Raw genomic sequence first — 15,808 nt, 5'->3', positions numbered from 1 at the left:
CTTCGTCCCAACCTGGTGCCTTGCCCCCTTTCATCCTCTTTATGGCTTCTTCCACTTCATTCCAAGTTAGATCATCAATTTCCCCACTATTATACTCGTCTGCTGCCTTAGGCTCTCCATCGCTGTTAGTTACCCGCTTGGCGGCATTCAACAGATCTTCAAAGTACTCCTTCCAAATCTTTTTGAGCTCATGCATTTCCTCCACAACTCTTCCATTATTATCTATGATCCTCAGGCACTCGCTTCTGTCGATCCTCTTATTTATTACCATGGTGTAAAGTACTTTTTTGTTCCCTTCACTGTCCTCTTCTAACATTCTTGTCCATTTTTCCATCCACTTCTTCTTCTCCGCCCTTACTATGGTCTGTGCCGCTTTCTTGCTTTCCTTATATTTTACCCTAGCTTCCTCTGTTCGGGTCTGGAACCATTCTCTGAAGGCTTTGTTCTTTCGAAGTACTGCCTCTTTACATATGTTGTTCCACCATGGGGTTTCCTTACTTCTCCTCTTTGTGCTAGTTCTTCCGCACACAGTCTCAGCTGCCTGAACTAGAGCCCTCTTAAAATCTCCCCATTCTTCTTCCACTGTTCTCTGATCTTCCTTTGGCAGCTTCTTCCTGATCAGTGTCTGGTACTGGGTCCTCCGTTCATCCTCTTTCAGCATCCATGTCTTCAACCTTTTCTCCTATATATCTGTTGCCCTCCTATCTTTTTTCTCTCTCAGGGTAGCTACCAACAGCCGATGGTCACTGTCTAAGGCCTCAGATGGAATGACCTTAACATCTGTGAGGCTGCTCATCATCTGCCTATCCACTAGTACATAGTCTACTACTGAAGTTTGGGACCAGTCTCCACTGTACCAAGTTATTTTGTGGCTACTTCTGAAGTGCGTAACTCCATTTTCAAGTGTTCCTTTACAAAGGAGAATTGCATCAATTTAATCTTTGTATCACTGAAAAGGTGAATGAAATAAGTATTAGTGTCAGAGGTGTTGATAAACAGCTAAAATTGTTAAAATTGAACAAAGCTCCAGGTCCTGATGGTATCGCTGTCAGATCCTATACTGAATGTGTGGCAGAGTTAGCCCCTCTTATAATTATAATCCATCACAGATCAGTCGAGCAAAAACCTGTGTCCAGTTCTTGGAAAAAGCACAAGTCACACCTGCCCACAAGGAGGATAGTAGAAGTGATCCTCAAAACTACCATCAAGTATCTTTGACATCAATTTGTTGTAAAATTTTAGAACATATTCTGGGCTCAAATGTAATGTTTGATCGTGAACAGAATGACCTCCTCATTGCCAACCAGCACGCATTCCAAAAACATCAATCATGTGAAACCAACTTGCGCTTTCCTCACATGACCTACTGAAAGCTTTGGATCATTGCAATCGGGTAGATGCAGTACTTCTTGAGTTCTGAAAAGCCTTTGACTCAGTACCACATAAACGCTTATTGTCAAAGGTTCCATCATAAGGGGTATCGAGTGAAATTTGTGACCGGATTGAGGACTTTTGGGTAGGGAGGAGATCTTGGACAGGAAGTCATTGTCAGATGTGGAAGTTATTTGAGGTGTGCCCCAGAGATGTGTGTTGGGCCCTTCGCTGTTTGTTGTTTATTTATGACCTTACAGACAATTTTAGCGGTAACATCAGACTTTTTGCAGATGATGCAGTTACCCATAATCAAGTGTTATCCAAAAGAAGCTGCATAAATATTCAGTCAGATCTTGATAAGATTTCAATGTGGTGTACTTATTGGCATCTTTCAGTGTTCAGAAGTGTAAAATTGTGCAATTCACAAAACAAAACAAAAAAACGTTGTATCCTATGACTATAAGATCAATGAGTCACTGTTGTAAGTAGTCTACTCATACAAATCCCTGGGTGTAGCACTTTGTGGGGACGTGAAATGGGTAAAGCATGGGTAAAGCAGGTGGTAGACTTCAGTTTAGTGTTGGAATACTGGGAAGTGCAATCAGTCTACTAAAGAGATTGTTTGCAAATTACTCGTGTGACCCGTCCTTGAATATTGCTCAGGTGTGAGAGACCCATACCAGATAGGGTTAACAGGAGATATTGAACGTATACAAACAAGGGCAGAACAAATGTTCACAGGCTTGTTTAAGCTGTGGGGACAATGTCACAGATATACTAAAGGAACAGAACTGGAAGACTCTTGTAAATAGACGTAAACTGTTAACAAAGTTTCAATAAACAAATTTAAATGTTGACCCTAGGAATATACTACAATCCCCCATGTATCACTCAGATAGGGTTCGTGAGAATAATATTAGAATAATTACTACACACACACACACACACACACACACACACACACACAGAGAGAGAGAGAGAGAGAGAGAGAGAGAGAGAGAGAGAGAGAGAGAGAGGCATTCAGTCAGTCATTCTTCCTGCGGACCATACATTAATGGAATGGAAAGAAACCCTAATAACTGGTACAATGGGACATACCCTCTGCTATGCACCTCATGATGGTTTGCAATGTGTAGAAGTAAATTTAGATGTAGCTGTATCATTGAGCACAAAAGTGTTGCCATGATCAACAAAAGTTACAGCAATTTGGCCTGCCTGCACCAGTGTATGACTGACAACACGTACTTCACACTGATTATGCGTGAGAAATGAACTAAAATTTAAGTAAATTGCATGCGTATGTAGTAAATAAGAAGCCACAACTTAATGAGGGCCAGAGAGAAATATGTCAAATTGTTATGGGTTTCGAATCACAGTAATGAGGCAATATGATTTTTCATGATGTAGCCTGAGGCACAGGGAAAAACAGTTCTAGTAAATCTAATTCTGGCTGAAATCAGGACTTAGATAGAGAAGTTGCCTTGCCATTGCTACCTCAGGCATTTCAGTGACATTACTGTGCTTCATTTGCCACTTGATATTGCAAGACACAACAATCTTCTTGCAGCGTAGGCAAGGCAAGTGGTCATGTGTTGATGCTCAAGTCATGTAAAACAATTGTCTGCGACAAGTGCACTATAGTGCACAAGAAGACAATCAAGGCACTGGACACCACTTTGAGAGATAACCAAATCGTGGGAGGAGTTGTAGTACTCATATGTGGAGATTTTTTTGTCAAACTCCGCCAGTTGTCATAAAGTCTAAAACTGCTGACACAGTCAACACATACGTGAAAAATTCTTTTTTGTAGGGGCTAGCATGAAAAGTAATGCTGAAAAAAGAAAAGATGAGAATACATTTGAGGAATGACACTGCACAATTGAGGACGGTTTTTGCAAAACTCACTTTATGCGAGAAATAAAATTTTACAGGCGATACTTTTTTTTAATTAATAAAAAATCGAACAAAATTTTTTAAAATTTGCAAATTTCATTAAGTTTTGAATATGTTTTAAGATAATATTTGCACATGTATAAAATTCTTGTTAGTTTAATTGCTGGGAGTAAAGAAACTGTTTCATTTTCAAAACTATCTTTATGCTCAGACTACATTACTGATACCTGAGTATTAAAAGCCTGTTTTTTATGGTAAATGTTTAAAACAACATTTATTTTTTTCTCTTCTACACAACTTCAGAGAACTCTTCATCCTCGTAAATTCACTGTGAGCTGTCTTCATACACCTCACCACTTACAGAGAGTATGTCATTGTTTCTTGCATCTTTAGGAAAGGTGAGGAAACACATCAGCTTCATTACATCCTTCTTTTCTACACTCACATTGTATTTTAGAATAATCACTATATGTTTCATGGCTTTGAATAAAGGAATATTCTTCCTCAAACACAACTATGTAATTCTGGTCCAGAGAAATGAGTCATTGTAACAGCACAGTGAATCTTACCATTTCTTTGTCTGTAAGTTATTGCTCTTACATCCATCGTTTTTAAATGAAGGTAGATTTCAATATTTCTTGACAAATCCATTTAAAGTCAAAGGAAAACTACTCTTCTCCCCACACCAGCACCTTTCCAAACTTTGCTAGAATATTTCTGTGTTCACAAGGTGGCACAATCTGTCTTCTTCTTCTGATATCCCTTCTCAACTCTACCAAGTATATGATACGGTGGGTTGAAACTATGTCTGCAAAAAGGAAAATAGTAAGCTCATAATATGGGCGAGTGTACGGAGCATTACAGAACAGAAACTTCCTAGCAGATTAAAGCTGTGTGCCAGACCAAGACTTGAACTCAGGACCTTTGCCTTTCCCGCGGGCAAGTGCTCTACTGACTGAGCTACCCAAGCACGACTCACAACCCGTCCTCACAGCTTCGGTTCTGCCACTATCTCACTCCTTACCCTCCAAAGTTCACAGAAGCTCTTCTAAAAACCTTGCAGAGCTAACACTTCTGAAAGACAGGATTTTGCGGAGACATGGCTTAACCACAGCCTAGGGGATGTTTCCAGAATGAGATTTTCGCTGTGCAGCAGTGTGTGCACCGATATGAAACAGAGCTCTTCTCCTGGCCGATGCAGAAGCCTGCAAAAAGCTCAATTCTCTATCCTCTTTCCAATGCCTTTAGTCCTCTTTTCCAAACAATGGAGGAGGAAATACTGCAGTGCTGATGTGATTTCATTTGCACCTCTTCCAGCTTCTGTTTCACATCAAGTAAATTGTAATATTTTCTCAGTATCATCTTGTTTTAGTTTGTGTATTCTCACAGTCAAGTTATGGAATCATACCTTTATTGTGTAAAACACTTCTTCAATAGTGAGCATCCACAGAGGTTGATTTTGTTGCATGGCAAAGGCAAATTTTACAGTGCCTTCAGAGTACTTGTGCATGGTGCTGTGGAACTTTTTGGACATGTCTCATGCAAGTGCAAGTTAGTTTTACACACTTCCTGGCATTTTTCGATTTCTGCGACCTTTACTTTCAATTCAAACTCCTGGCGTGTCGTACATTTGCCACTGTGAAGTATGTAAAAGCCGAGATTAAAATTCTAATAGAACACTGTCTTAAATTTTGACACAGAACAGCTCTTATTGCTTTCTTGTCTTCATTCTTCGCAAAAATTTTCCCACATTATGTTTACATTTAATGTTGGGGCAAACATGACCTACTGATTTTCCCTTTTGTTATGACATTCTCTGTATTTATACTTGGAATCTGCTTTTTCACTTGTTTGGCCCTACCCATGTCAGTTTGAGCTGCTCTTGAGCCATCTCTTTGTTCTTCTAGTGCAGTCCCATTTTGTTGATAGTGCCAAGCAATCTGGGCTAAGCAGTCCTGTGATGTATCTGTTATTTTTTTTAAATGTAGTAACACAAACTGGTATGTGCGCTCTATCTTGAAGTTTTATCTTATACTTGATAGGCACTGATTTAGAAGCGTAGCTTCTCACTGATATCTTAGCTGGTGCTAAGATATCAGTGTATGACCAACTGAATGCATCTTGCTTGCTCTTGTCTCCTGCGGAATATAGTGGAGTATTGAAATATGCTTAGTCAGCATAAGAAAGTTTGCCTGCATGACAGTCTTACCCTATATGGTTGCTTGCCTCACTCCTTTCAGCATGCAGGCAGTTTTTTTTTTACATACACCATGTGTTTCACTCACAGGACTATTATATTCACATCTGCTTCCATAGTCATTATTTAACACAAGTTTAGTCTTCTGTACGTAACTTCCATGAAGTGGCAGTACCTGGCAACCAACTCACGTAAGTTATTGTCAACAAACAGAGTCTTATACTGCGTACGAAAACTAGATAGGTACCTGGTGTGGTGGCTAAAAGCTCCTATCAGCCACTGCGTTGAGTATTACCTTCAGTGGTGGACGCAGTAATATGCCCTGCCATTTACCACCAAGCAAACCAATTATTCCAGCAGTACCATAACACAGTCAGAAAAGTACTTGTTCTGTCATCTGTCTCACACTAAACAAATTATGAGAAAACCAGCAATACTCTAATGTCTTTGGTAAACTTAAGTAGCATAAGCAAATTTTGGGAAGACCCCTACATATACAAATGGCCCGTTTTGCAAAAACGGGCTGTGTTCTCTGTGCTACTAGTGCAATATAAAGAAAGTTTTGCCAGAGCTGGCTGCATAGGCTTGTAGAGGAAGCTGAACAGTACATCAAAAGAATTAAAAACTGCATAAAGTGAATATTGGGAAAATGATCATCAATTGATCTCTGAAAAGCTGCTAACATTTGAAAGTAGGATACTCACAGATTCATCTGGCAGTATACAATTGCCATCCGATTTTTGCACTTTGGTATCTTCCATTGCAGAGTTCATAGATGTAGTCTTTCACACTATGCCCTGATTAGGAGAGAAGACAATTTTTCCGTCTATAAGTGGGGGACATCAGTGTAATAAACAGTGAAGTACTTGCTATGTTACCAGGTGCACTTACTGAGTACAAATCTGTTGACGATGTGGTAGATGCCGATGAGGCCATACAGTTCCCAGAGGACTTCCTGAACTCTCTTAATCCTGCCAGTCTGCTATTATATCACATTTTGGTCAAAGTGGGAGCACCAATTACTTTAATGTGAAATCTTGATACACTGAAACTATGCAACGGAACACAGCTGTATGTTACGAAGACACTGGCCAATGTGATCTAGGATGCCATCTTAACAGCATAGGAGAAGGTGAAACAGTGTACATCCCATGAATGTCACATATTGCAACTGACCTTTCCTTCACCTTCAAGAGACTGCAATTTCCTGTGTGACGGATTTTCAGGTACAAAAAATAAGGCACAGGGACAGTCTATTACATACTCTGAGGGCTTCAGTAATATATATATTCCCTCCATAACAGTTTATCACTCCCTGACATCTATGTGGCGTGCTCTGTATTTGTCTACAGGAGTCGCTCTGTGGTATACAGGGTGAGGCAACTAAGTCATAACACCCCTTGTATCTCCCCAACTGCAATAGATACAAAGTTACCGTTTGGACAGTGAATTGCAGGGACAGGGGCTACTTGAATACATCACATTTCGTGTTTCTACTATTTTTTACTACAGAGATATGAGGGCATCTTTGGTATTTTTAAATGGTACCCTGTGTTAAATTTTAGCGTAACATGATGGGCATAAAAAGACAGTTTCAAATATGTGTATATCATAACATTTAGGTGAATAGTTTTCAAGAAACAGATGTGGTCTCGAATCGTGTTCGTCCTTCGAAGTGGCGTTGTCCAGTGCGACCTTTCGTGTTGTGTGGAGTACGTGGTAAATGTTAAGAGTCCGTCCTTACACAAGCATGCGCATTTACCCAACAATAGTAATACATACTGTGATATTTTGCACAAAAATTAACTGATGATGATGATGTGCAAATATTATTCAGTTATTTGACAACTGTGTTACCAAAATAGTAGACAACATACAGTATTAAAATACTACGAGATGTTAATACATTTTAAGTAATAGACATACAAATGTAAATGAGGAGGCCCTTATTGGTCACAATTATTTTGTATGTATTTGTTTTTATTTGAAAATATTTACTATTGATCACAGTATGAAGCAAATACACACAAAGATGCGAAATACATACTGTATATGATACAAAACTTTACTGAAGCTTGTGCTCAAAATGCTTCCCCTCTGCTGCAATGCACATTTGTAGTTGCCGTTTGAATGATTTGTGAACGGCTGCGAGGGTGTCATGTAAGATATCAGCCCACACTTCGATGATACGTTGCTTCATATCATCTGGCATAGTTGGTATTTGGGCATACACCTTGTTTGATTGCTCCCCACAGAAAAATATCAAGAGGGGTCAAATCAGGAGACCGGGCTAGCCACTTCACTTCAGCACGTCATCCTACGCAACAATCCAAGAACTTTTCATTTAACAGCTCTGTAGCCACATGGGATGAGTGAGCAGGACAGCCATCATGTTGGAACCACATGCACTGGCACGTAGTTAGTGGTACCTCTTCCAGCAAAATGGGCGGAACATTTCGCAGGAACTGTGCATAGCTATTGCCATTTAGTATACCCGGAATGACGTATGGGCCCACAATGACATTTCCAATGATGCCGCACCACACGTTAACACTCCATGGTTGCTGATGCTGCACCTGTTGAAGCAAATGAGGGTTATCTATCGACCATTAATGCATATTATGCAAATTCACATTACCGTGGTTGGTGAAAGTGGCTTCAGCAGTAAAAAGCACCCATTGAAAAAACTTTGGATCATCTTGTAGGCGCTGCAGAGCAAACCGGCAAAATTCCTGTCGCCATTCGAAATCCGCACCAGAGAGTGCTTGATGTAATGAGAGGTGAAATGGGTGAAATCTGTGCCAGTGCAATATGCATAGAACACTTCTCTGACTTACATCACATTCCGAGGCAATATGTCGTGACGAAACAGTAGGGTCGTTAGGCGCCAACTCTAGAACGCCCTCTTCGTGTACCTCGCCAGTTGCAGTTTTCTGCCTTGTCCTCTGTATGGCACTCCATGATCCTGATTCAAGTACTTTCTTGCAAATAGAGAAAGAAGCTGGTGCTCAGGATGCTCATGATCAGGATGCAGCTCTCCATATCACTTTATTGCTCTAATAGCATTCCTTCTGCTTTCCCATACACTAGAAGCATATCTAACTTTCCTTCTTAGGTGTACATGTCTGATCCAAGAAACTGTGATGGAAATGCGATGTCTTATTACCCCAGCAGCACATTTATACCCTTCTCTCCAACTACTTCATGCATCTCCTTGCGGCGTTATTGAGAAGCAGGAAAACAATGTCTTCCCTGTTAAGTTCCTCAGTGGTCAACAGGAAAGGTTGCATTGGACGACGCTGCTTCGATGGACGAGTACAATATGGGAACATACCTGTGTCTCAAAAAATATTCGCCTAAATATTACGATATACACATATTTGAAACCATCTTTTTAAGCTCATCATGTTATGCTAAAATTTAACTTAGGGTTCCATTAAAAAAAAACTAAGATGGCCTTATATGCCTGTAGTAAAAAATAGCACAAACATGAAAAGTGATGTATTCAGGTAGCCCCTGTCCCTGCAATTCACTGTCCAAACGGCATCTTTGTATCTATTGCGGTTGGGGAGATCCAGAGTGAGGCAGCTAAGTCACAACACCTCTTGTATGTTTCCATTCTTCAACGAGAGCCCATGAGAGTTCTTGGGGTGTCTGTGATGGAACAGGACAACCATAAACACAAATGTCAAGTATATGCAACATATTTAAGAGTTTGGGACTCGCTGTCAGTGATTTCATTACTTCAATGTCCGGTCTTCACAAGCCATCCATGCTGGCGCCTGCCACATAGCCCTTGCAGTAGAAGGATTTCAGGATCACTGCTGTCTGCAGCAGGCACCACATGGTCCAACAGGTTCTGCCCAATGTGCTGCTTGGCAGTAAGGCAACCATGGATAATCACATGACCCATATGGCTGGTAACACTGAAGCATCCTTACAATATCGCAGAACATTGGACATCTGTCAGTTTCCTGGGCAACATTGGCAGGTATCGCCCACCACAGGTCTTCCCACTTAAACATGGCTATCACCTTGTGTCAGAGGATTATCTGGACTCATCTGTGAATAACATATTTTACAAGTGACAATGTTGCCAGTCGACATGGAAATGGCATAAGTGAACACGAGCTGCAAGATGCCATGTCAAGCAGGATACTTGAACAGGACATCTGGGTCGTAAGGGCCTTTCTTGCAACCTGTCCATTAGTCTGACTGGACATAGCAATTGCAGTCCCAGTGGCCCTTCTCAGATCATCTGGCAGTGCTCTGATGGTATTCATATGATGCTGCAATGCAGAGACGGCTACATATCTATCTGCATGTGAGGTTGTAATGCATTGGTGAACTTTTCCTACTTGCTTTGTATACTGGCCTGTCTCCATGTAGCATGTCCACAACCTGTGGATGACACATGGAGAGGCATTGGCGTCTGCAACAACACGACTGAAAGTCCATCCTTTTTGGATCAAACAGACTGCTCTTGCAACTTGCACTGCATTAAGAAGTCGCATTGCACTTGCTTGGTTGAATACTCATCCACAAATGCCAAATGCCATCTGTGTGCCTCAGTAGAAAACATTAGTACACAAGTACTCACTTCCTTCTGTGGGGTCACCTGACACTGTAATGCATAATGCAGCCTATAGAAATTGAATAGTTGCTTACATTGAAAGTGAAGATTTCAAACCATGCAGTAAGGCCAGAGGTACCATCTGTACCAAGATAGATTAAATATACTGGATGTTGATACACATGTTCCCGTATATCTTTTAAACAGTGGTCGATTGGGTAAATAAAAACATCTACTCACTAAGTGGTGACAGGAGAAAATATTCATAATGGTTAAGGAAATGGGCAACTTTTTGGAGCCATGGCTCTGGTTCAGTGGAGGCTTATCAGACTGGATGAGAAGGAAAGACTGCCACCTGTTGATGGGTGGATTTTTTTATATATCCAACTATATTGTATTTAAAAAAAATGTGTGGTTAGGTCTTTAGTTAACTAGATATTACCATCAGTTGTGCATATTGCAACTGCTGTCCAGATGTGCTCTTCAGTTGACGTTGTTCTCTCTGTGAATAGTTTGTAAGTTCTATGTTGCAGTTTCGATGACACGTGAATGACATTTTCTCAGCTTGGTACTGCGAAGTCAGTTCATATTATTTCTTTTGAAGTACAGATTGAAGTAAATAAACACTCCACATCTTCTGCTCATAGACGGGGCGAGGAAGAAGTGGACATTGGGGGGCGGTTTGCAGTACGTGTGTCGAACACATACACAGGTGAAGTTGCAGGAAAAGTCAAGTAAAAGAATAAGAAAGAAAGAAATAAAAAAAAATTAAAATTACCAGATACTGTAATTCTGAGATGGCAAAGAACTTGGACCATCTGCTGAACAAAATGGATAAAGTCTTGAAAATTAATTAAAAGATAAATATAAACAAAACAAGGTTAATAGAGTTAAGTCAAATTGACTTGGGTGATACTGATGGGAATTAGATTGGGAAATGATGTATTGAGATTCGTGAATGAGTTTGCTATTTTGGTAGGCCTAACTAAATCAGTGAAGGCATCAAGTGGGGAATATAAAATAGTTGACATTTAAACCCTCTTTCAAATTTAGCTGAAAATATTCCCAAACTTGAAGAAAGAGATCAGTACTTTGGATTCAGGCAGATGATGTGGAGTTTGTGTTTAAAATAATATGAAGGCTTTTATAAAATTATTTGTCTAGAGTATAACCTTATGGAAGTGAAATGTGAATGACACAGATAACTGGAGTGTAAAAGGTTTTGAAATGTGTTGCTAATGAAGAATGCTGAAGATTAGATGAGAAGATTCAATTGGACCAAGATTGCAATATTTGTGCTGATATGAAGAGATTTGTGCAAGGTTGTCAAGTGTGGAAAACTGCTTAAAACCAGCCTTTGGACTTATGATGATGACATGAACAGCAGCAGCAAAAACAACAGCAATAACACAATGTCTTGTGAAACCAATTATTAAGAGGACCTGCAGACAACTGTGCTATTTAGTAATATTTGTAGCAGACAGGAAGACTTTCAGGTGCAATTTTTGGGGGCTCTTATGTTGGCAGCGTTACCAATAACTATAAGTGGTATTTGATGAATGCCCGAAGCTTTGTCACACGTAGTGACAGTGAACCGCTCTTCATTCTATACAATATGTTTGGCACTCATTTCAAGGTGCCAGTGTTTTAGTTGGTAATATTTTCAACATGTCTCATTACTACTAAATAGTTGACGCTGTCTCAACCAACTTAAGAAATACTTTATAAAACACAACAGGAGATTACTCTTTCCCAAGAAATGTAACTGTCTTTCCTCAGTACCTTAGCCTTTGGTGTAATTCTGGCACATGCCTCTACTACAATGCCATTGAACCTAGACATGAAGATCATCTTTTCTTGCTTTTCTTGGAAAAGTTAGCAATTTCATAGTGCTTTTTTCATCAAGATTGATTGTGTATTGTTCTGCAAATTTTGTCAGTCCTCAAACTATCAACACATTTTACTTTATCAAATTTCTTTGGAAGACATTGTTTGTAAGTGTGAATACAAAACAATATTTTCTTTGAATCCAGGTGTCAGGAAGAGCTTGCATGTTCAATTTAAATAGGAATCCAAGGAAAATGAATATGTTAATGTCAATGAAACAACCAGACATCGTCTGTAATAATTGAATAATTAGTCACTTTGCTTGTCACCTGTAACCTGTTGATAACTAATAGTTTAGTGGAGGGGGGAGGGGCAGCACATAGCAAGCAGACTAGCTAAATAAATGGAACCACATTATGGGGTAGGGCAGTTACATTTCTTGGGAAAAAGTAATCACCTGTTCTGGTTTATGAAGTATTTCGTAAGTTGGCGGAGACTGAGTGTCAACTGTTTAGTGCCAATGAGACATGTTGGTAATATTGTTGGTGTTATTACTTGTTAGGGCCTTCCCTATGTAAGTTTCCTCACAAAATATCCCTTTTTCCAGTGACCTGCTTTATCTTGTGGATAAACTTTTGAATAGTACTAATTTGTCTTCTCCTTTGCAAACATAAATGGCTTTCTTCATAGGAGTGTCAGCTGGTATGGTAATAAGTGGCTTTATCCTGAGGAAGGGTGATGTGATGTCTTTTTCTAGTCAGCTGATACATATTGGTCACTGTCAATTATTCTGTTGGATGGTTTGAGTGTTCCTTTCTCAGGCTTTTAAGCAAGGTAATTGCAGACTTAGATTCCAAGAAAATGATGATATGGGTTTGTGTTAATAATTAGTGAGCATACTCTTTAGCTTGCGACATAGCAGAAAACTCAGCAGTCATGATAGGGTCCCTCTGTTCTCTCAACTACAAAACAAGTTATACATAATACTGACAGGGGCTTATAGGCAAAGAATAAAACATGTACCTTGTACTGGTTTTAAATTGAGTAAACAGCATCTGCCATTCTAGAAAGTAGACTGCTGCCTATCAGGTTTGTGGTTTATCGATAAGCATTATTGCTGCTTGCATTGGTCAGGTCAGGATCGTAAGACTGTCATATGAATGTGGAATTGATGTATTCGAGAGTGTTATACTCAGTGTTGTGCAGGATCTCAATGGCACATCGCCAATAGTATACGAAATGACAGACACATTGTTCATTCGACTATTAGGATCATACAGCTCCGTCGTATATTTTGATTCATGAAATTGCTTGTTTACAGCAGGTCAAGTATCCATTTGGATGTTGTGATAACTTCTGGAGCATCAAGACTGTCAGCACAATGACCTTAGCCATGGCTTAGCTTGACACAGAATCAGAGAAAGGCACACCAATAGTGGTGCACTTGATGACAGTACTGGGCACAGGAGTGGCATTGAGTCATCTTCCCAGATGAGGCCCAGTTCTGCATGCACCAACACAATGGACATGTTGGTGTGTGGCAGCTCCGATGAGAATGAACACTGCATTTGTCACCATCATACAGGTTCAACCTGTGGCATGAGGTGCCTTTCAGTACACAATATGATCACCGTGCTTTGTATAGCCAGTAACTTGGACAGCAGGCATTACATGTTTGAGGTGTTAAGGCTAGTGGCTGTGCCATACAGGACTCCATAACTTTCTCTTTCAACAAAATAATGCAAGATCACATGTTGCCTCTCCTGTCCTGACCTGTCTTGAAACATAGGGTGTTGGAATGTTGCCTTGGCCATCACATTGTGCCAGATCTGTCAATCACTGAGACCATATAGTCAAGGGTTTCTGAGAGACTGACACACTACCAAATGCCAACTACTACGATTGATGAACTCGAGCATGGATTTGAAGCACCATGGAATGACGTACCCATATATTTCAAAGCTCATTTTTAGTTCGTGCCCATCGAGGTTAGCGTCATTGTTGTTGCCAGGGATGGCAGTGTTATGTATTAAATTTTGCAGTCTGTAAAGCCCCAAAACATCTGCAAATTTAATAATGTATTGCTCCTACTGTGCCATGTTTGCACAATAAGTAAATTTTTGTTATTTGTGAACCTTCCTGGTGCTGCAGTTTTAATGGTCAATAAGTATATAGGATACATATTTTGAAAATATTTAAAATGCTATTCTATCTTCATACTACAGGGTGTCACAAAAGATATGCTACAACTCTTTTGTGCTACAGTGTCAAAGCTAATTAGGATACTCACACCATGTTTGGCTTATGGGGCACACTATCTCCCAAAGTTTTTATGCCATTCAGTTAGTTTTAACATGTTCACCTTTGGTGGCACACACAACATTCAGCCTGTATTCAATTTCTATCCTCACTGGTGCAACATATCCGCATCAGCTGTGCGGTGGCAGCAGTGATCTGGTTTTTTCAATCATTGATGTGGTTGGCAGCAGTGATCTGGTTCTGTAAATCATAGATGTTTGACAGGCATTTGGTAGACTCTATCCTTGATATAACCCCATAGAAATAAGTCTATTTGTGTAACTTCAGGTGACCTAGGAGGTCAGGAAATTGAACCATCCATGCCAATTCAGTGCTCTGGAAAGACCTGGTCTAGAGCACATTGCACAGTCTGAGCCCATGCGGCTGTTCACCATCTTGTTGGAAAACAACTGTCTTGGCAGTCAGTCAGTTGTGTTAACAAAAACAGCTCCAGCTTATCAAGGTAATTGTTAGAATCAACTGTTTTTTTTTTTCTTCTGAGAAAAAAATTATCCTACAATGCTTAACTCATGGCAACTGGAACACACACAAACAAAACTTTGTGAGTTTGTCTATCACGTAAGTCAAACATGGTGTGAATGTCTTAACTAATTTGTGTGCTATAACACATTGAAGTTGTAGGCTTTCCTTTTGGGGCACTGAAAGTATAAAATTTGCAGCACTGATATACTTATGAGTCTCATGATTTTATGTTCTGAAAAGTAAGTCACCAGTCTCCATATAAATGAAGCAACCAATGTCACATATAACCAAGGCCTATTCACTGTATCTGTATGTTACTGGCTTTATTTGTCAGATCAAAGGCGATCTTGCCCCTTACATTGCATCTATCCTATCCTTCATTGGAGTGTCTGTGTTAATTGACAGTACATCTTTTCTGTCTTCCTATTATTTTGTGAAAGTAACTTACTTCTTTTTCCTTTTTGTTTGGTAGAAACTCAAAAGAGCTGGATACCTCCTTTATGAGAATGCTGCTGACAGAATAGATTACAAGAAATTTTTTAAAGGTATTGTGTCAAAAGAGATGTTAATTATTATTGTATTAAAAGGATTTTGTTTTGTGCATGTATTCACTATACGTAATTTATGGGTTGTGTGGTGGTTACAGTGCTGAATCTTGTGGTAATGCAATGGGACTTCCACCACACAGTATTGCTTTCATCATATTTCAATTTCTTAAATTTGTCATTACAGACTATATTGTTTCCATTCCCCAATTAAAAGTTTTGTTTTCTGTACTTCACTTCAGTTATTCCCTTTTATGTTGGCTGTATCGTCTTATTTTGAGTGCAGCATGTAGATGAAAAAATATAATGAGAAGCAGATTATAAACATTAGCACCAGCATTATCTAGGAAATTGTATGGCTTTTTAAATTACTGAGGTGCCACTAATTTCTCGAGGTGTGATGCAGAAAGTATTGTGCCATTTTATGTTAAAATGTGAAAACTGCAATAACACACAAATACTAAGAACAGTAGCATCATTATTTTTTGTGTGTATGTAATACCATGGACTACATTAATATACAACATGAAAACAATTAAAACTCCTGTTAACATAGAGGGAAAAATTTAGGAATTTTAAAGATCAAAAATTAAAACTTCTAATCATGGTGGTACACAT

The 15,808-nt window shown here is 39.5% G+C and overlaps 1 protein-coding gene across 1 annotated transcript in view; it reads left to right on the top strand.

Annotated features, from left to right (window-relative positions):
• LOC124595625 (ubiquinol-cytochrome-c reductase complex assembly factor 1) overlaps positions 1 to 15,808 on the top strand; it is a 127,844-nt gene that overhangs the window by 73,269 nt on the left and 38,767 nt on the right. Inside the window, exon 3 of the mRNA XM_047134448.1 lies at positions 15,118 to 15,190. Within this exon, the coding sequence (XP_046990404.1) occupies positions 15,118 to 15,190 (73 nt within the window). The remainder of the gene's footprint in view (positions 1 to 15,117; positions 15,191 to 15,808) is intronic.

The sequence above is a fragment of the Schistocerca americana genome, chromosome 2 (assembly GCF_021461395.2).
Source record: "Schistocerca americana isolate TAMUIC-IGC-003095 chromosome 2, iqSchAmer2.1, whole genome shotgun sequence".
Classification (NCBI taxonomy): Eukaryota; Metazoa; Arthropoda; class Insecta; order Orthoptera; family Acrididae; genus Schistocerca; species Schistocerca americana.
Note: the sequence above shows the minus strand (reverse complement) of the source record. Positions and strands in the feature narration are given on the sequence as shown.